The sequence below is a fragment of the Octopus sinensis genome, linkage group LG11 (assembly GCF_006345805.1).
Source record: "Octopus sinensis linkage group LG11, ASM634580v1, whole genome shotgun sequence".
Classification (NCBI taxonomy): domain Eukaryota; kingdom Metazoa; phylum Mollusca; class Cephalopoda; order Octopoda; family Octopodidae; genus Octopus; species Octopus sinensis.
The window spans coordinates 20,378,317-20,401,577 of NC_043007.1; the positions used below are offsets into that span (position 1 = coordinate 20,378,317).

Consider the following 23,261-nt stretch of genomic DNA (forward strand, 5'->3'; position numbering starts at 1 on the left):
GATGCCCTTCCTAATGCCAACCGCTCCAAGAGTGTAGTGGGTGCTTTTTACGTGCCACTGGCATGGAAGCTAGTCAGGCAGCACTGGCATAAGATCCACACAGATTAGTCATTGGAGATTATGGTATAATATCTTCTGTAAAACCTAATCAATTGTTTCTTGTTGCTCAGGTGCCGATTAGGATTGATCCATATCTGTTGCTGTTGGGCAGGTGCACACGTTTTAAGCTCCATTTAAGACAACCTATGAATAACTGCCATTCACATGGTACATCATCATCATCATCATTTAGCATCTGATTTCTATACTGGTATGGGTTAAGTGGTTTGACTGGAACTGGTAAGCTGGGGAGCTGCACCAGATTCCAATCTGATTTGACATGGTTTCTACGGCTGGATGCCCTTAACCCTTTAGTGTTCACATTATTCTGCCAAAATCAATGCTTTTTTATCCACATTGTTTTGAACTAATCATGCATTATCTTGTAGTTATGAGATTTTGATGAGGTAGTTGTTAATTTTTAAAACGATATTGTAGGGTTGGTGTGAGAAACCAGATCTGGCCAGTTCGAACATAAAACAGGCAGAATACTTTTGGCTGGATATGGCCGGTTTAATTGCTAAAGGGTTAATGGCAACCACTCCAAGAGTGTAATGGGTGCTTTTTACATGCCACCACCATAGGAACCAATTACGTGACACTGGCTTCACATCATTGTAAAAAATGAAGTCATTTTCCTCCAGGATGAAGAGCAGCAGCATCATCGTCGTCGTCATTTAACGTCCGCTTTCCATGCTAGCATGGGCTGGACGATTTGACTGTGGGCTGGCAAACCAGATGGCTGCACGAGGCTCCAGTCTTGATCTGGCAGAGTTTCTACAGCTGGATGCCCTTCATAATGCCAGTAAATAGAAAAATACTCTGTTAATAAATGCATTTCTCTTATTGATAAGTGTGTTAGCTGAAAACCTAAAGCTGCTAGAAACGAAGTAAAGTCATATTTTTCTTTAGTGGTGTGAATACATAACTAGAATTGGGTCTAAACAGCACAGCTCCCATGACTTTCGGAAACATTTTTTCATGCTAAGAGTTGCCGAAGTATGGAACAAACTGCCAGCATCAGTTGTTAGTTGTCGGAGCACTGCATCCTTCAAAACTTCCATGCTTCCTGAGATTCGCCAACACAACACCTGATTTTCTCCCCTCCATACACACGCAAGCATGTATCTGACTCATACACTGTTCACTTTCCAGACATTTGTACATTACTGCATATGCTTTATACGCACTTTTGACAAGTTGTGGTGTACCTGAGCACTGTATACAATAATTTCATTATTATTTTTTTATCAAAATCTGAAGTACCAAAACACATTTTTAAATGCTTTGTGGCATTTCATCTGTCTTGATGTTCTGAGTTCAAATTCTGCCATGGTTGACTTTACCTTTCATCCTTTCAGGGTTGATAAAATAAGTACCAGTGGAGCACTTAGGTCGATGTAATCAGCTTACCCATCCCCCATAAATTGCTGGGTTATGCCAACATTTGAAATCAATCATAAATCTGTATGAATAATTTTGGGACAATTTCTCTCTCAACAGGTTCCATGTTTTCCAGTATATACTCGTTCTGGAGAGGTAACTGTATCTCTTGATATGGTTGAGTCAAATGTATCAATAAATGAAAGTCAACTGAATAAGCTGACAATTTTTCATCGGTTTGTGTTCAGCACAGTACTTCGACTAGAGAAGGATCCTATTGACTTTATGCCTGACGAAGCAAAAGTGGGTTATCTTATAGTACCTTTGATAGAAGGTTTGTATTTTTCTTTTGTGACTATCTTATTTCGTTTGAACTGGAAAGCAAGAAGCAGTTGTAGTTATGTGAGGTTTCACTTTCATTCTCAGAAAACTTACATGCATTACATTTCACACTATGTCTCCTTTCTGTATGCGTATGTATGTATGTATGCATGTGTGTGAGTGTATATGTATATATGTGTGCATATATATATATGTGTGGAGGCGCAATGGCCCAGTGGTTAGGGCAGCGGACTCACGGTTGTAGGATCGCGGTTTCGGTTCCCAGACCAGGCGTTGTGAGTGTTTATTGAGCGAAAGAAAACACCTAAAGTTCCACAAGGCTCCAGCAGGGGTTGGTGGCGATCCATGCTGTACTCTTTTGCCACAACTTCCTCTCACTCTTTCTTCTGTTGGCCTGCTCGCTTAGCCAGCGAGGTGGCATCATTTGAAGGCTAAAACAATGTGAAGCACATTGTGACCAGCGATGTGTAGCAACATCTGATAGCCTGGTCAGTCACGGTGATCACGGTGATGTATATATGTATGTGTTCTAATTGTTAGTAGCGAGGTTATAAAATCTCTGATTGGATTTAGAATAAATTTAGAGCTGACTTTTAACGAAGCTTTAAATGAGAAATTAAATTACCATCTAAAATGTTTTATTTCAGAAGATATTAATTATTAGAATTTATCCAAATTGCTGTTGAATAGTAATTGATTTCAGATTAGACGGTTGTGTTTGGATCATGTCTCAGTACTGTCTGTGCCAAGATCTTGTACATTTAGAATTCGAAACAAGATTAGCAAATGAAAATGCAAAACTGTATAAACTTAAGACCAGTTCAAGTATACTTGTCACCAGTTCGAATATGTTTGAGTGATATTTGAACCTGTGAGGGCTTGTCACTGCAGTTTGACTCCAGACAAACTGCAGTGACAAGCCTTTACAAGTTCAAATGTCTTTCAAAGCTTGTATGCTTTTCTTCACTGCTTCAGACATCTACTTATGTAGTAACAAAAATGGTTAAAGATAAATATAATGGAAATTTTCTTTGTGTAAGTGGGATGAGCATCTATTCACCTAAAATTAGTGGATATTATAAAATTTTATATTCAGCTTCTTTGATTTAGAGATGCAATGCTTAACCCTTTAGTGTTCGCATTATTCTACCAAAATTAATGCTTTTTCATCCACATTGTCTTGAACTAATCAGGCATTATCTTGTAGCTATGAGATTTTGATGAGGTAGCTGTTAATTTTTAAAACGATATTGTAGGGTTGGTGTGAGAAACCAGATCTGGCCAGTTTGAACATAAAACAAGCAGAATACGTTTGGCCGGATATGGCCGGTGTAAATGCTAAAGGGTTAAATATATACATCATTGTTTCTTTTGAAATTTAATTAAAACAAGATCAGTTGAATGAAAATATTTTTTTTTTCCTACATGCTTATGTACTTTTATGTTGTATACAGATGACAGTGGACATCATATTAACTGGAATTTTGTGAATGAAGTCCAGTTTTCCTTCAGCAGAAATCATCCCGATATTTATGATTCAAAAAGAGAGAAATTTAAGTTTTGCACTGAAGACTTCGAAGATGCAGTTGTGATGCCTTCATATCGCAACATGGATCAACCACAGCATTTCTATGTTGCTGAGATCAAATACGACCTGAATCCAAACAGCCCGTTTCCTTCTCCTGAGCTTTACAGGACATTTAATGAGTATTACTCTAAAAAATACGGTCTTCATATCACTAATTTGGAACAACCTTTATTGGATGTCGACCATACTTCTGCTCGTCTGAATTTATTAACTCCACGTTACATGAATCAAAAAGGCATCGCTTTGCCAACCAGCAGCGCAGAAACGAAGAAGGCCCGTCGAGAAAACTTACAGCAAAAACAAATCTTGATTCCAGAATTGTGTGTGGTTCATATCTTCCCTGCTTCTCTGTGGCGTAAAGCCGTGTGTCTTCCTGCTATTCTTTACAGAATAAACTATCTTTTGATTGCTGAAGAGATTCGTGTCAAAGTTGCCCAAGGAACCAAAATTGGTGTTATTGAAATTCCCAAAGGCTTTCACTTTCCTAAACTTGATTTTGGTTTTGAAACCAACCCAGAAAAGATTATTGATAATAAAACTGAAAGTGAGATGAAGGTTACAAAAGCCAAGGAAAACGGAACCTGCACTTCTTTGTCGAAGACTGCCGCAAGTTATAGCAACAAGCTTGTATTTAAAGAAGTTAAAGAAAACAATGAATTAATAAAAAATGATTCAGAAAATCAGAAAGATATCAAAGAAATGCCAGTAAGAGAATTGGTAAATAATGTTGAGTGCAAGAAATTAAACTATAAAAAGCCTTTTATAAAGAGCAGTTCAACAGAATCTCTACATAAAAACTGCAATAAAGATGACTGCAACAGACCTTTGAAGGATTCTAATAGAATTCAAGAGGCCCTTAACGCTGCAGCAGGAAAGAACAATTATGAGCGGAGAGAAGATTCCGTTAGTACCTCTTCTAGCAGAAGTTATAACCATTCAGAATTTAACAATTTTAAATCCTGCTCTGTGAACAACAGCGAAGAAAGGAAATTTCAACCTCAACAATTTACAAATAAGAAAAAGCATGAAAAAGATGCCCAATGGTCAAATGATAACATTAAAGAGGAGAAACTGAAAGAGGAAAAGAATAATAAGTCTTTCTCAAAATCTCCTTTTACTAACCTGCAAAATTCTGGTCGAATTCCCAATGGCAGTAAAATGGATTTTAAGATAACTTTCGATATTGCAAAGGATTTGAATCCCAAAGACAGTCTTGATTCTTTTAAAGAAACCAGTGAAGTTCCCTCTAATGTTAAATTTCAGAATGACACTCTAAAGAAAGATCTAGAATCTCTTGATATTCGTTTGATTTGTGATAACAGAAGCTATCCTGAAGGAAACGCTTTCCATCAAATGGATAAGCAAATTCGAAAAGAAAAGAAAGCTTCAATGACGTTTAGCCAAATAGATGACTTTTATCAGACAAAGTCAACGAAATCTGAAACGGTGAGTTCTACTACAAAAATTGTAGAAATCACAGATTCAGAAGACCATCTTAAAGACAATACTGACAAGCTTTCTAACGGCAACTGTGATAAAAGTGAATTGAAAAGCATATCTCCTACTTTTAGTCCCAAAAAAGATCCTGTGTGTAAAACCTCTGTGCAGAATTCTAATAACCAAGCAGGTTATTCTCCAATTGTAGAAACTTGTAAAGAATTGAAAAATAATTTTAATAATGCTCGTCTTCATTCTTCAAATATAACCATCCCCAATAGCAACACGGATTCTGTAAAAGATGTGGAAGAAAAACTTTGCAGTAACTCAAAAGGAAATGAGGAAAATTTAAAGACTTGTACATCCACCACCACTTTCTCTTCGAATAAAGACCAACAATGTAATTCATATACAGCTAGCAATCCAAAAGATAGTGTTGCTCTACACTCTAATTCCACTGCCACAACATTTAATCCTCCCCAGGAGAAAACTTTATCAACAACATCTCCAGACTCTGTTTCTTCATCTAGTCATCAATTACCAACACCCGCTTCCCATTCATTATCAGTGCTACCTGAGCAAGTGTGTAATCATTCTAATTCATCAAATCAGTCTGTATTTAATTGTACTCAGTCTACTTCTTCACCGACAGATGATGACAAAGCATCCTCAGATTCAGAGATCACTCCATGTCAGACGGAGCAAACTGCTTCCCACCTTCAGGACTCTACTGACCAACCAGAGGTAGCCGTACAAGACACCTCTGCTCCGGCACCTTTACGTGATAGAGACCAACGAGATGTTGAAGCTGTTTCACCACCCATAGTCATACATAATAATAATGATGATAATAATAATAATAATAATAACAACAACAATATCAATGTCATTCAAAGCAATTCCCCCATTGATGCAAAAGTACCCCCCTCTAACACAAACCAATGCACCACTCCTTTGTCCTCTCATGATAACGCCATCTGTGATAATACAAGACACAATTCCGACTCCGATGTCTTTCAAAATATAACAACATTCAGTGGCCAGTCAGCAGTAGTAGATATGTCTAAAATATCTGACTATGGCCAATGTGATGACACAACCAATGCAAACCTTGTTTACAGCTATGCTGAGGCTCAGGAAAAACTTGCTCAGTCTTCAAACACACCACCTCTCTTGTTAGACACCGATATTGAACTGAGTTGTTACATTGGTCCAAGTCCATGCATTATTTTGCAGGCGCTTACCATGTCAAATGCAAATGATTTTTTCAGCCTTGAGAGATTAGAAACCATTGGCGATTCCTTTCTTAAATATGCTATCACTGTTTACCTTTACTGTCAATACCCAGGTATCCACGAAGGAAAGTTAAGCTATCTACGGAGTAAACAAGTAAGCAATTATAATTTATATCGTCTTGGTCGTAAGAAGGGTCTTCCTGAGAGAATGGTTTCGGCTAAATTTGAACCTTACGAGAATTGGCTCCCACCTGGTTATGTTATTAATGAAGACCGTAGGCGTGGCCCCGTACACAAAGTTCACATTTCTTCAAGCAGCAACAAGCAGGACCCCTGTTCACCTGCGAATCAGTGTGGAAGTGAATCGGTCGAAGAAGAAATTCTATCGTCGTCTTTTGACAATGAAAAATTATCGGCAAATTTAAACAACGGCATGATGAACTTCATTGAAAACGACAAAATTCCAAGTCATGTACGAAAAGCAAATTTAGAGCAATGGAAATTCAACCAAGAACTGGAAGAATTAAAACAGTCACAAGAACAAGATGGTGTCAGTGGTTGTGGTAGTTCTACAAATGAAAAGCCGCTTGTTCCATATAGCTTGCAAACGATTCATAGCATTCCAGACAAAAGTGTAGCAGACTGTGTTGAAGCCCTTATTGGTTGCTATCTGACTTGCTGTGGGAAAAGAGCTGCTCTTCTTTTCATGTCATGGCTCGGACTAAAAGTGCTTCCTCAAAAGCACATTTTGCAGGAGCAATATGATGAAGTATGTATAAACATCTTTCACTTTTAATGATTCAAAATTTGGTATTGGCAGAATTTAAGGTGGCGAGCTGACAGAATCGTTAGCACGCCGGGCGAAATGCTTAGCGATATTTCGGCTGCTGTTACGTTCTGAGTTCAAATTCCGCCGAGGTCGACTTTGCCTTTCATCCTTTCGGGGTCGATAAATTAAGTACCAGTGATGCACTGGGGTCGATATAATCGACTTAATCCGTTTGTCTGTCCTTGTTTGTCCCCTCTGTGTTTAGCCCCTTGTGGGTTGTAAAGAAATAGATATTTTGGCTGTTGTTACATTGTGAGTTCAAATTCCGCCGAGGTCGACTTTGCCTTTCATCCTTTCGGGGTCGATAAATTAAGTACCAGTTACGCACTGGGGTCGATGTAATCGACTTAATACCTATGTCTGTCCTTGTTTGTCCCCTCTACGTTTAGACCTTTGTGGGTAATAAAGAAATAGGTATTAGCAGAATTTGACTTCAAATTTAAAATTTAAAACAATTTATAATTGTTTCACTATTTAAAAAAATGTAATTTCAAGCCATACCTTTAGTCTCAACAAAAAACACCTGTTAAAGATTATATTGCTATCATTTTCTCTTTAGGTTATTTTTTATCCATGTTTTTGTAAAATTTGATGTTCCATAATAATAATATTATTAATTATTCAGCTATACTTTTTTGAGAGTGCTCTGCATGATTACCTAAGAACTTTGCAATAAGTAAGCATAAAAAAATTAAATATATATTCTGTGCAGCTTCCTCCTTGTCCCATAATTTCAAATCTAAACCTTTAATCCCACCAAATATAATGAAGAAACGATTATCTCCCTTGTACTAACTGTCCATCAGATCAGCGCTTCTCAAACTTTCTGATGTGGTGTACTGGCAGTTTTTTTTTTTTTCTATGTGCCAGGGACCGGTAATATCTATTAGTAATATTAATTTTTACCGGAAACAATATATATGATGAATATAATAAAAGTTGACAACTTTTTAATCTTGTATTTATTTTGTAAGCAAATAATACAATATAGGCGCAGGAGTGGCTGTGTGGTAAGTAGCTTGCTTACCAACCACATGGTTCTGGGTTCATTCCCACTGCGTGGCACCTTGGGCAATTGTCTGCTACTATAGTCTCAGGCCGACCAAAGCCTTGTGAATGGATTTGGTAGATGGAAACTGAAAGAAGCCCGTCGTATATATGTATGTATATATATATATATGTGTGTATATATGTTTGAGAGTCTGTGTTTGTCTCCCCAACATCAGTTGACAATCGATGCTGGTGTGTTTACGTCCCCATAACTTAGCGGTTTGGCGAAAGAGACCAATAGAATAAGTACTAGGCTTACAAAGAATAAGTCCTGGGGTCGATTTGCTCGACTAAAGGTGGTGCTCCAGCATGGCCCCAGTCAAATGACTGAAACAAGTAAAAGAGAATATTACAAAAGCATCTTATAATATTTCTTTCTTTTCTGGAAACTCACCACCTACCAGCAGCTGATGGCTTGTAGACCACCACTTTCAGTAGCACTGCATTAGGGGATTCCATGTGTTTGAAGTACATAATTATATATTTAGTGTAAAAGTCCCAAACTCAATAATGTCTTTATTTCATTTAAATTTTATTTCAAACTAACAGTATCGCCCGGCGTTGCTCGGGTTTGTTTCGACCATTTAGAATTGGAATTTTTGAAAAGTAAAAAGTTTGCATTATGTAGCTTGTTAATCTCTTTAAGTGAACATTTTTCTGGTTGAAATACACCGAAAAATGGCAACACAGCAGTAAAAAAATGGTAAAAAGTAGGGATTTTCATAGAAAAAAAAGCAGCTTTTTGATGTAAATAATTTTTGCTGTTAACATGGTCTGATTTGAATTTTTTCTTCTACGGAATGAAGAGCAAGCCTTCTTCTATCATACTCTCAATTTTGGTCAACTTGCGCCGCTGGGTCTCAGAGGGGATAGTGTTAGTTGAAGGCTACCAAACCTGCCATACACAGACAACTTCAGCTTTATATATAGAGAGATTTGATGACAACACATCATTAAAAATATGTAATAATTACAGATACATTTCTATTAATATTTATATCATTAATTTTATGATTGTTTAATTATGTTCTTCGATATTTTTTTCATAAACATATTTAAACATTTTCTTGTCTTAAGTTAATTGGTTAATTTTTGTTCCTTTAGAATATCACTGAACACCAACTGGATGAGCTGGAAACTCCTCTCTCACCACTCCTCACTCATACAATTAACGCTGAAGAAGTTCTTGAACGCTTACTTGATGGCTATGAAACTTTTGAGAAAGAGATTGGCTACAAATTCTCTGACCGATCTTATCTCCTACAAGCTTTCACACATGCATCATATCATTATAACACAGTGACTGACTGCTACCAGCGGTATGTTTTACTATTTTATAAACTAAATTTTTTCTTGAAATAATTTTAGGAATTACAATTGTTGGTATTTCCTTTATATTACTGTATTCAATGGTATAAAAACACTTTGGTGTATATATATATATATATATATGTATATATGTATATATATATATATGTGTAGGGAAAGTTTACGAAAAAAACTAAAGACGAAGACAGGTGGTGTACAAAACAAAAAGATTTATTAGTATAACGCTCAGGAATAGAAAAAGTCTTTTATGTTTCGAGCCTACACTCTTCTACAGAAAGGTACACAGAAAAAACAAGGAGAGATATATGCATGCCTCAATTTCAGCAGTGCATCTTCACATAAAAAAGTTGTTTGTGCATTAAGGCATGTAATATAAGCACAACTCTGCAAGGTGATGTTTTTGGAGAATAAAATGTGCATCTTGGGGAAATTTCAAATCTGGGTTCTCATTCCTAAAGTATTTTTCGACGATTATGATGATGATGATGACGACGACGACGCTGCTGCTGTTGTTGTTGTTGTTGTTGTTTAGGTCACTGCTTGGAATCGAACTTGGAATCTTGGAGTTAGTAGCCTGCGGTATTAACCACTACGCCATATGCTCGGGCATATGGCGTAGTGGTTAAGAGCGCGGGCTACTAACCACAAGATTCCGAGTTCGATTCCAAGCAGTGACCTGAACAATAACAACAACTATTATTATTATTATTATTATTATTATTATTCATCATGATGATGATGAATAACATTGAAAAATACCTTAGGAATGAGAACCCAGGTTCGAAATTTTCCCAAGACACCTGATGAAGGCTGGAGGGTATATCAGCTGAAACATTGTGTTAACAACAAACAAGATGAGGACAAATATCTGTTGAATGTAAATAAAGAAGAATTTAATTATTTTTTTTTTTCCCTCCTGTGTATGGTATGTCTTTGTAATCTTCCTCAGTAACTAGTTTCTTCTTCTTATTTTTTTTAATTACTATTACTTGTATTTGAGTCATTGACTTTGAAGTTACACACAAAAAAACAACATATTTATCAAATTATGATTAGTTAAAATTTCCAGTACTGTAACTATTGCTAATGGATTTTTATCTCTGAAAAACTAACAAAGCTACTAATATTAGTTCTTATTATTGCTTTCGTGTTTCATTTTTATTGATATACGATTTATTTCTTGAGGAAAATCAAAGTTCACAGATAAAACTTACTCTTTACTGATAAGATTTTTTCATCTTTTATCTTGATCAGTCATTTGACAGCTGCCATGTTGGGGCACCCCACTGAAAAATATTTAATCAAATCGATTGACCCCCAGTCCTTATTTTTTCATTCTAAAGCCTGGTACTTTTTTATCAGTCCCTTTTTCTGAACTCTTTGGCATGTAAACACACCAGCGCCAGTTGTCAGGTAGTAGTGAAGGACAAACAACGACACATACACACACCTGTATATATACGATGGGCTTCTTTCAGTTTCCATCTATCAAATCCACTCGTAAAAATTCGGTTGGCCTGAGGCTATGGTAGAAGACACTTGTCCGAGGTACCATGCTGTGGGACTGAACCCAGAACCATGTGACTGAGAAGCAAACTTCTTATTTCTTTATTGCCCACAAGGGGCTAAACATAGAGGGGACAAACAAGGACAAACAAAGGGATTAAATCGATTACATAGACCCCAGTGCGTAACTGGTACTTAATTTATCGACCCCGAAAGGATGAAAGGCAAAGTCGACCTCGGTGGAATTTGAACTCTGTACATAACGGCAGATGAAATACTGCAAAGCATTTCGCCCAGAGTGCTAACATTTCTGCCAGCTTGCCACCTTCTTACCATACATCCATGTCATGTTGATGTTTTTTAGAAGTTTATTATTCATAACTTTAGAGAGGGGACGAAGGCTACTACTGTGTTCAAGGTAGCAGTCATGATGTCAGCATTTTGATACCTGGCACAAATCAAGACACAGGTAACTCTTTTCCAATATTCAGCTGGCTTCCAGTTTTCCATGTTAGCTAACTTTTTCTCAACTACATCTTAAATTTTATAAGCCCTAGCCCATCCAAAGTGCTTTGGATCGCAGGATGGCCTGCAGAGCTTACCTTGGATCGTAGGGCAACCTGCTGTGCTTGAGGAGACCTATTGAGTCAAGTACACCAACATCAAAAAAATCAAATGGAAATTATGGTTGTGATACCTGTGCCAGTGGCACATAAAAGCACCATCCGAACGTGGCCGATGCCAGCGCCGCCTTGACTGGCTTCCGTGCTGGTGGCACATAAAATGCACCAGCCGATCGTGGATGTTGCCAGCCTCGCCTGGCACCTGGGCTGGTGGCACGTAAAAAGCATCCATTACACTCACGGAGTGGTTGGCATTAGGAAGGGCATCCAACTGTAGAAACACTGCCAGATCAGACTGGAGCCTGGTGCAGCCTCTGGGTTTCCAGACCCTGGTCGAACCATCCAACCCATGCTAGCATGGAAAACGGACGTTAAACGATGATGATGATGAAGGCCATTGACTATTCACCAATGCATCAAGCTATTCTGAGAATATCATCAATTAGCCTAAACAACATTGGACAGTTGTCTTTTTGAATGATAATTATTGATCATAGCCAATAACTGGTGAAGGCACATGGCTTAATGGTTTAGGTGTTGTACTTATGCTCGTATGACCACGTGTTTGATTCCCAGACTAGGTGGTACATTGAGTTCTTGAGCAAGACACTTCATTTCATGTGGTCCCAGTCCACTCAGCTTTAAACGAGTAATTCTGTGATGGAAACCAGGTAATGTCTCTATATATAAACAGCAAAATATCTGTTTGTGTGTGTGGGTCCTTTATACAAATCCACAATTTTTCAGTTAGAAGGCTCGCACTTTCTATGGTCATTCAAAACCGTCCAAGGGTGGTCGTGCACATCTTTACATTTCCCCAGTCACCCCGTAAAGCCATTAAAAAAATCAATAGAAGTGACTTTTTTGTGAATTTTCTATCCAAAACCCAATCAAAATGCCCGAAACTTGATACGCCAATTGAATGCCAGCTAGCTGTTTGTGACTGGTCGGAGATTTGGACAGTACTCGCGTGTATGTGCGCACACATGCAGCTGTATATGCATGCACTAGCACTATGAATCCTAAGACTTGAGATGCTAATGTCCAGAGGTTGATGATGATAATGATTATGAACGACTTGTGATTTTTAATTTATAAAACAATACAAAATATGAATTTATTTATTTGATTTTTTTTTTGATTTTTTTTTTTTTTTTTTTTTTTTTACTAGTCTGGAATTTTTAGGTGATGCAATTTTGGATTACGTGATCACTCGGCATCTTTACGAAGACTCTCAGCGTTATTCTCCTGGGGTTCTCACTGACTTACGATCAGCTCTAGTCAATAACAACATTTTTGCTGCATTAGCTGTCAAATGGAACTTCCATAAGTTTTTCAAAGCCATATCTCCGGAACTGTTTAATGTGATTGAAAGGTTTGTTGCTCGCCAAAAGGAAAAGGAAGATGAAATAGATTTTGATGAAGAAGTAAGTGTTTTTAATGATGTTCTTGTTTTAATTCTCTGATCTCTCTACCTAACTGTGGAGTTTGTAAATCCTATCAAAATTTTGTGGGTTTCTTATTTCTTTACTGCCTACAAGGGGCTACACACAGAGGGGACAAACAAGGACAGACAAACGGATTAAGTCGATTATATCGACCCCAGTGCGTAACTGGTACTTATTTAATCGACCCCGAAAGGATGAAAGGCAAAGTCAACCTCGCTGGAATTTGAACTCAGAACGTAGCGGCAGATGAAATACCTATATCTTTACTACACACAAGGGGCTAAACATAGAAGGGACAAACAAGGACAGACAAACAGATTAAGTCAATTATATCGACCCCAGTGCGTAACTGGTACTTATTTAATCGACCCCGAAAGGATGAAAGGCAAAGTCGACCTCGCCGGAATTTGAACTCAGAACATAGAGGCAGACGAAATACCGCTAAGTATTTCACCTGGCGTTTCTGCCAGTTCGCCACCTCAAAATTTTATGGGTTTCTACTTATTTTTTTTATAATGATGTCTAAACCAAAGATTAGACTTTTATTATAACTTGTCGATTTTCACTTGACCACTGTGAAGAATTAACACCTTGCAATGACCTCACTTTTGCCAGTGCCATGTAAAAAGCACCTAGTATATTCTGTAAAGTGGCTGGCATTAGAAAAGGCATCCAACTGTAGAAACCATGCCAAAGCAGATATTGAATTTGGGTGAAGTTTTCTGACTTACCAATTTCTATCAAATTGTCCAACACTGCCCGCATGGAAATGATGATGATAGTGAAGTAGTCGTAAGTAAATTTAGTTGATGTGATTAGCATCCTTACTTGCTCTGTCTGAATTTTTTGTTTCAAGGATTGTAGTTCTGCTTCTGAGAGTTAGTTATCTTGTACGATCACATCTTCTACTTGAAAGAGCCATTGAGCAATATTTGGATGGTAGTTCCTCCAGAGTCTGTAGACACAATATATATAAGATGTGGGGAGCTGGTAGAATCATTAGAACATCAAAAATTGCTTTAGGGTATTTGTGGCAGCCTTTTACACTTAGAGTTCAAGTCTTGCCAAAGCCAACTTTACCTTTTATTCTTAGTACCAATATGGGGTCATTGGTACCAACTGACCTTCCACTCAAAACTCAGAAACAATTGTTGTTGTTCTTATCATCATCATCAAGTTAGTACATGCAAAGGTGGCAAGCCAAGTATTATTCTCAAACCATCCGACCGTGGCCGTTTGCCAGCCCCGTTTGCCAGCACGTAAAAAGCACCCACTACACTCACGGAGTGGTTGGCGTTCGGAAGAGCATCCAGCCGGAGAAACACTGCCAGATCAGACTGTGCCTGGTGCAGCCTTCTGGCTTCCCAGACCCCGGTCGAACTGTCCAACCCATGCTAGCATGGAAAGCGGACGCTAAACGAAGATGATGATGATGATGATGATTTCCTTGTGCTCCTACAATCACTGGTACCAGAACTACCTTGAGGTGCCCTATTTTTTTCAATTTCAATGAGCAAATCTTTACATTTCCTCCTCCTCTTCCTTATTTAAAAATTTTTTTTTTTTTCCACTAATTTCTTAGTTCCAAGATGAAGGAGAAGAAAGTCCTGATGAAGAAGTTGTTGAAATGGAAATTCCCAAAGCCCTTGGTGATATATTCGAGTCTGTTGCTGGTGCTATCTATCTTGACAGCAACAGGTCTTTAGATGTGGTCTGGAAAGTTTACTATCGTATAATGAAGCCACAAATTGGTAAGAAAATTTTATGAAATATTTTGAGTTGGGATAGAAATTTAAATGTTACGTATGTATGCATGCAGTGGAGGCGCGTGGCTTAGTGGTTAGGTGTCAGCATCATGATCGTAAGATTGTGGTTTCGATTCCTGGACCGGGCGACGCGTTGTGTTCTTGAGCAAAACACTTCATTTCACATTGCTCCAGTCCACTCAGCTGGCAAAAATGAGTAACACTGCGATGGAGTGGTGTCCCATCCAGCTGGGGAACACATACGCCATAGAAACCAGAGAACTGGGCCCATGAGCCTGGCTAGGCTTTAAAAGGGCAAAAAAAAAATATGCATGCATGCATGCATGTATGATTGTTTGCATGTGTGTGTGTGTGTTTGTATCTCATTGTCTTGACATTGCATATTAGCTGTAAATGAATGTCATTCACTTCTAATTTCTGTAGAATCATGTCTGGCCATGGGAAAATATTCCCTTACTTGTAATTAGGTGAGAGTTAGCAACAGATAGGGAATTTGGCTATAGAAAATCTTCCCCAATAAATTTTGTCTGACCCATGCAGACATGGAAAAGTGGACGTTAAAACAATGACAGTTTCCATCTACCGAATTTCACTAACAAAGTTGACTATGAATCAGGATCGAAAGCATCTGCTCAGATGTGTCACCGCAAAGAAGACAATGATTGCGAATTTCTTAACCACTTGACCATGTTTTGTCTCTTTGCCTGTGGTTTGCTTGTTTTAAATATTATGAAGTTGTAATGAGTGCTTAAGAATAACTGTCTGTGATGTGTAGTAGGAAAAAATAAGTCAGATACAACATTCCGGATTCAAACACACCAGCATTGGTTGTCAAGCGATGTTAGGGGGACAAACATGGACACATAAACATATACACACACACACACACACACACACACACACACACACACACATATATGTATACGATGGGCTTCTTTCAGTTTCCGTCTACCAAATCCATTCACATGACTTTGGTCGACCCGAGGCTATAGTAGAAGACACTTGCTCTAGGTGCCACACAGTGGGACTGAACCCGGAACCATGTGGTTGGTAAGCAAGCTACTTACCACACAGCCACTCCTATTTGTTTGTTTGTGTCTTTTTTTTTTTTATTACAGTTTTACATATTCTTCCTTTCAGTACATAGTACATTAGAAAACTTTTGTAAAGATTGGTTTTGATGGGATTTGGCTTTTAGGAAAATTATTCTTTCATTTTTCTATCTATAAATATTTGGAAAATTTCCTTTCATTTCTTTCAGAGAAATATTTGAAAAGTATTCCAAAGTCACCTGTACGAGAATTATTGGAACTGGAACCAGAAACTGCTAAATTTGAGTGAGTATTACTATGGATAATATTGGATTTCTGAATCACAAAACTTCACTTGGTCAGAATATTTTGTTATTAAAAATATGGTAGAATTAACATATTAAATGCAAGGAGCACCGAAAACCTAAGATTTTAATTTTGTTACTAATATATTACTGTATAAAGGCAGTGAGCTGGCAGAAACGTTCTGAGTTCAAATTCCTTAATAAGAATAATCTATTTCCTTACACCAACCCTAACATGTCAATCTAGAAATGTACTGGCTTCTGTGCAGGTGGCACATAAAAAGCACCCTTTGAGCGTGGCCGTTGCCAGTACCGCCTGACTGGCCCTCGTGCCAGTGGCACATAAAAGCACCCACTACACTCCCGGAGTGGTTTGCATTAGGAAGGGCATCCAGCTGTAGAAACTCTGCCAGATCAGATTGGAGCCTGGTGCAGCCATCGGGTTCGCCAGCCCTCAGTCAAAATCATCCAACCCATGCTAGCATGGAAAGCAGACGTTAAACGACGATTATTATTTTTATTATTATTATTATTTTTATTATTACCAGTGGTACTGCCATATTTTGGAAGTGTTGTATTAACATCTATAAATGCACTCACCTGTTGTTTGTATGTTGATTGTAGTAATCTTTTATCGTTTACTTATTTCAGTCATTAGACTGTGGCCATGCTGGGGCACCATCTTCAAGAAATTGAGTCAAATGAATCGAGCCCTGTACTCTTTTTTTGTTGTTTATAGCCTGGTACTTAGTCTATCAGTCTCTTTTACTGAGCCTCTAAGTTACAGGGATGTAAACACACCAACACCAGTTGTCAAGTGTGGCATTTTGGGCACATGCACATATATAAGCACCCACTACACTCACGGAGTGGTTGGCATTAGGAAAGGCATCCAGCTGTAGAAACACTGCCAGATCAGACTGGAGCTTGGTGCAGCCTCCTGGCTTCCCAGACCTTGGTCGAACCGTCCAACCCATGCTAGCATGGAAAACAGACGTTAAACGACGATGTTGTTGTTGTAGTGGTGGTGGTGGTGGTGGTGGTGGTGATGTTTGTATTTGTCCTCCATCCCTGCTTGACCACCAGTGTTGGTTTGTTTACGTCCCCATTTCTTAGCGGTTCAGCAAAAGAGACTGATAGAGTAAGTACCAAGCTTAAAAAAAGTAAGTACTTGCGTCGATTCCTTTGACTACAATTCTTCAAGGCAGTGCCCCAGCATGGCCGCAGACAATTGACTGAAACAAGTAAGATAAAAGATACATTGGTGTTTAATCTACAATCATTATTTCAGACTCCTAATAATGGGAAATATTCTGTTGTGTCTGGGGAGAGTCATTTTCCTTTTGTGCCTTATAATGTAACACACTCACCGGTAAAATTTCCACTTTTTTCTTATTTTTATTTTCCTTCAGAAAACCAGAGAGGACGGTAAATGGTAAAATCCGAGTTACAGTCAAAGTTGCTGGTAAAGGTGTTTATAATGGTGTCGGACGGAATTATCGCATTGCAAAGAGTGCTGCTGCCAAAAAAGCTTTGAGAATCCTTAAAACTATGCAGTCTCAGGGCTTCATTGCTCAACTGTCAAATGAAAAGATGATGCAAGGATAACCTGGATAGATTGCTAATCAAGGTACATCTGTGATTCCATAATCAGCCATGCGTATCACGGCATGGCTGCAGATCATTGTTTCAACTACTTGGCACCGAGTGTATGTGTATATATTTGCTTAATTTGTGTGTGTGGTGGAGAGTTTGGGTGCATGAGAGAGAGAGAGAGAGAGAGAAACAAAGTTTAATTTGTATGTAAGAAGTAATCAAGGTTTAATGTCAGATAATGAGTAGTAAGTGTGTTTATGATATAATAATTATTTTTAATTTATGAGTGAATCTTTGCATTTTTCTGGTTAATGACATGGGATGTTGGTAATGATCACGCTCGAATGGTGCCCTTTTATGTGCCACAGATACTGGCCTTCGTGCCGGTGGCATGTAAAAGGCACCATTCGAGCGTGATCGTTACCAACGTCGCTTCACTGGCACCTGTGCCGGTGGCACGTGTAAAAAGATTCAAGTGAAGTCATTGCCAGTACCACCTGACTGCCCCCCCCCCCCGTGCCGGTGGCACGTAAAAAGCACCCATTACACTCTCAGAGTGGTTGGCGTTAGGAAGGGCATCCAGCTGTAGAAACTCTGCCACATCACGATTGGAGCCTGGTTCGCCAGCCCTCAGTCAAAATCGTCCAACCCATGCTAGCATGGAAAGCGGACTTTAAATGATGATGATGATGATAGTCTTCAAATTTAAAATAGAGCTTTAATTCCAAAGAGAAAGATCTGGGATGGCTTTTAGCCTTTAAAATCATTAAGGCATTGCTAATTTGTATTTTGAGTTTCTAGTGTGTGTGTGAGAGAGAGAGAGAGAGAGAGAGAGGTTGCCAGACTTGTGTAAAGAATTTGAAAAAAACGTTAAGTGTTTATATTGTGATTCAAAAATGATGTTTTAATTTTAATTTTTTTTTTTTTTTCAAACACTTTGATTGCAAGACATAAATTGTAAACGTCCTTATTTACTAACTGAATTCCAGAATCAGTGAAATGGCTCATCCATAATTGTTAATTACACATTTCATATCTTCATTCTGGTTTTTTCATATTCCACTGTTCATCATTCTATCTAGATTTCTTTTGACACAAATTTGGAACTTCACTAACATTCAAAACAAACTTCTCATGCCCATTGTCTGCATACATTTATACTCAACCTTCAAAATGTGGTGTAAAAAAAAGTGAATAGCAAGCTGAAATTATTTCCCTCTCTTCCTGTCTCTCTTCTCTATTCTTCCTCTCAAATATAACTATTTATTCTTTGTTAAACATTACAAGAAATCATACACACTTAGTCCCAATCTAATTTTATGTAACACTAAATAATGATAAAAGAAATAATACCAGATCAATTCCTGAGCAATCAGTGTATACACTAAATAACCCTCTACTGCATACCCCCATTGCTCAACAACATTTGCAACTGTTATATCCATCAGAGGTTATAACGGCATCTTCTAGTGTTACTTCCTCCAGAAACAGCATCCTGTGTGTGAAGTACAGAAGCATTCTCTCTGTATTGGCTGTGAAGTTTCATCATGAGTATTTTGACAAATTGTTCTTATTTTTTCAAAATTTTATCTAAAACTAAATCAATATTTAAATTAATCCCATGGGAAGTATTAAATAATTATCACTATTATTATATTGTTTAGCTTCTGTTAAGAGTTTTTGAAATTGCAGATTTCATTTTTAACGAAATACGTAATTAATGTATGAAGGGAAGATTAAAATTATCAATAAAATGTGGTTTGTAAGAAGTTGATTATACAGGGGTGGGCAAAAGTAAGTATACAGTTTCTTAAAATATGAGTGGAATGTTCTCTTCCTTTCCTATTTCTGTTTTGCCTCAGCAATCCATAAGTCAACTAAGGGATCTGTGGGAAATGTCTAGTTCATTGGAAGCCCACTTTTTTGATTTCCAGGGACTTTAACCCTTTAGTGTTCAGATTATTCTATCAAACATAATGCCTATTGATTCCCATTGATTTGAATTAATCATGCATTGTCTCATATCTTCAAGATATCTTGATGGTGTAATTACTTAATGTAGAATAACATTGTAGGGTAGGTGTGAGAGCCTGGATCTGGTCAGTTTGAACATAAAACAGATTAACTATTTTGGCCGGATATGGCCGGTTTAAATACTAAAGGGTCAAGTGAATGCTTGAGTCACAAGCAACTGTATACCTACTTTTGTCTAGCTCTGTTATTATTTCAATGAAATTACAATAACTTATGATTTTACATCTTTACGATATTCTTTGCTGATTTTGTAGTTCTGATTTCTTTGTTTTAGTTCCTATAGACTCGTTAATTTTTCATAGTCTCTGTTAATTTATATCCTTCTATTCAAACACATATTTAGTCTACCACTGTCACATGCATTTCCTTCTTTTATTTCTATCATATCTTCCCTTTATTCCATTATTGTTATTTTATTCTTCTTCTCCCTGTTATTTTATTTCCATCCCCTGTAAGTGTTGTGTATGGACTTTGAATTGGTTAAAAAAAAAAATCTCGCTATAGCCATTATCAACTGTCTGCTGCTCAAACGAAAACCTGCTGTATCCTATAATTTATATTTTTTTATTAACCTGAAAATATGTCGTAAACCAAGTACTTCCGAGTTTCGTGTGATATTGTTTTGTGTAGTTTCACTGAATCCTTTTATTTCATCCATATCTCCTAATTTAGGAAGCTATCCCTTTGAAAGAAATAGCTGTTACCGATTCTTTTCCTGACAGCTTATGTCAGTCCATTATCTCTATTTGTCTGCAGATTTATAAAATGTTAAACGATGTTGTCTTGGTAAATTCTGTGATGTTTCTGGATGTTGTACCAGATTTCCTCAAATCTAATAACCATTTTTCATTTTCCAGTGGTATGATGTAATATTGTTGGATACCTACAAATAAAAGTTAATTTTCTTTTTCTGTTCAGAATTTTATCTCTAAAAATCTTCCAACAAAGAGAAAAAAGTAAATAAAATATGAAAGTTATTTCTTCTTTTCTTTTCATTTTTGGTGTAATTGTGAATATATTTATGAATTCCTTTTTTTTTTTTTTTTTTTTTTTTTCCTGATCCATTTTTAATATTTGTTTGTTCCAAAGCTCAAAATTGAGTACTGATATTTTACGAAAAAGTATAATTTTAAAATAACTGTTTGTTGAATTTTACTTATTTTGTTCATTTCAAGTTGTTGTTGTTTCTTTTATTTGCTGAACCAATATTCCAAAATAATTGCACTCCAAATCTTTTATTTGCTTCCTTATTTTTGTATTTCTTCAAATATATTTTTAAAATCAAAATACCATTACTATTGCTGGTATGACCTTCAAAACAATATTTTCTACACATTGTTCTCTTCCAAAATGTATTTACGAAATATTTCTTTCATCTACTCCAAGATTATTCTTCTGCTAGTTTTATGGACACCATCTTTTTTTCTTAGTTGATTTATTTTAGTGAACTTCAGAGTTGTTAGTCAATGTGAGAAAAACTCATTTTAGTTTTAAAATATTTTAACTAAATTTCTAATAACTTGCATTGAAGCTTCCAACAGAATATTGCTTTTATGATAAGCATTTTTTTTTTAATGTGTGGAGGTAGTTAAGAGAGACTTTAACCCTTTCATTACTGTATTTCTGTTGAGATGCTCTGTGTTTCTTTCAATTACTTTAAATATAACAAAGAATTTAGTAAAATAACTTAGTTATCATTAAGCTGGTGTTAGGAACATAAACTGTGACTAAGGTTTGGTGGAAGATTTTAATTCAAAACTTTTGGAAACAAGACATTTGTACTACAGAACCAGAACTGGTTTCAGCCATTTGAGATGCTCTGTGTTTCTTTCAATTACTTTAAATATAATAAAGAATTTAGTAAAATAACTTAGTTATCATTCAGCTAGTGTCAGGAACATAAATTGTGACTAAGGTTTGGTGGAAGATTTTAATTCAGAACTTATGAAAACAAGACATTTGTACTCAGAGCCAGAGCCGGTTTCAGCCGGGTTGGTAATGAAAGGGTTAAGCCAGTCTCATATAGTTCTATATCATGTTTTGTACAATCCACTATATGAGGAAAGGAGGAAAAGGTTATATATATATATATATTTATATATGTTATGCTTGTATACACATGCATATTTAAGAGATGTCTAAAATTAATGTGAAAACAGTCAAAAATTTTTATTAACTGACGTAATTCATTCAAATTGCACGTGTTGGCCGAGTAACTCTTTCTTTACACAAAGCTACAACTCAATGTAGTCTCCATCACAAGTGTTGCATTTGTACCATTGTTGATCTCATCTCATGAAACCCCTTTGAAAAAGAATTCAAGTGTGTCCTGTGGCTTTTACATCTTCACAGCCACTTTCACCTCTTCTACTCTTTTACTTGTTTCAGTCATTTGACTGCGGCCATGCTGGAGCACCACCTTTAATCGAGCAACTCGACCCCGGAACTTATTCTTTTTGTAAGCCCAGTACTTATTCTATCGGTCTCTTTTTGCCGAACTGCTAAGTAACGGGGGACATAAACACACCAGCATCGGTTGTCAAGCAATGCTAGGAGGACAAACACAAACATACACACACACACACACACACACATATATATATATATATATATATATATATATATATATATATATATACGACAGGCTTCTTTCAGTTTCCGTCTACCAAATCCACTCACAAGGCTTTGGTCAGCCCGAGGCTATAGTAGAAGACACTTGCCCAAGGTGCCACGCAGTGGGACTGAACCCGGAACCATGTGGTTGGTAAGCAAGCTACTTACCACACAGTCACTCCTACGCCTTCTATGTCATTAAAATCTTATCCCCTAAGACTTCATTCATTGTCCCAAAGAGGTGGAAGTCAGAGGGTATCAGATCTAGGCTGTGTGGAAGATGGAGAACCACTGACCAGCCCAGTTTGCCAGTTGCCTGTGGTTATACATTGTCCTGGTCAATGTAAATAGTTTTCAAATTCTTACTCGGTCACTTCCTCCTAATGGCTTCTCTAAAATATTTGAGATTCTCTGTGTACCATTCAACCGTTCACTGTACAATCATGTTCCAGGAAATTAAGGAAAATGATGCCCTTACCATCCTAAAAAAACAGTCATCCTGGTTTTCTGTGTTGTCTGCTGGTTCTTGGACCTTCTAGGCTTTGGAGAAAAGGTATGGCACCATTCCATGGACTAAGCCTTTGTTTCCAAGTCATAAAGACACACCAAAGTTTCACCCCCTGATTACCAAATTGGGATAAAAACATCACATCAACATTGGCATCAAATATCCCTGCAAATCAAAGCAGGTTTCTACCCTTCTCTCCTTCAAACTGGGTATCACCTGCCAAAGTACCCACTTTGTTCACATTTCTTATTTCTTTACTGCCCACAGGGGACAAACAAGGACAGACAAACAGATTAAGTCGATTATATCGACCCTAGTGCGTAACTGGTACTTATTTACACGACCCCGAAAGGATGAAAGGCAAAGTCGACCTCGGCGGAATTTGAACTCAGAACGTAACGACAGATGAAATACTGCCAAGCATTTTGCCTGGCGTGCTAACGATTCTGCCAGCTCGCCACCTTAACTTTGTTCACACTTTCTGATACCCAAGGCCTTCCATCTTCTGTAATGTAGTACAGTCACAGTCCAGTTTTGCA

General features: G+C 37.3%; 1 protein-coding gene across 2 annotated transcripts in view; it reads left to right on the top strand.

Moving 5' to 3' along the window:
• Positions 1–17,886, top strand: part of LOC115217109 (endoribonuclease Dicer-like) — a 37,703-nt gene extending 19,817 nt beyond the window's left edge. For both annotated transcript variants that reach the window (XM_029786710.2, XM_029786709.2), the window contains exons 13-19: positions 1,603–1,816; positions 3,279–6,853; positions 9,068–9,282; positions 12,593–12,848; positions 14,452–14,620; positions 15,897–15,972; positions 17,384–17,886. In XM_029786710.2, the coding sequence (XP_029642570.1) occupies positions 1,603–1,816; positions 3,279–6,853; positions 9,068–9,282; positions 12,593–12,848; positions 14,452–14,620; positions 15,897–15,972; positions 17,384–17,579 (4,701 nt within the window). In that variant the 3' untranslated portion in view covers positions 17,580–17,886. The remainder of the gene's footprint in view (positions 1–1,602; positions 1,817–3,278; positions 6,854–9,067; positions 9,283–12,592; positions 12,849–14,451; positions 14,621–15,896; positions 15,973–17,383) is intronic.
• Positions 17,887–23,261: the final 5,375 nt, after the last annotated feature.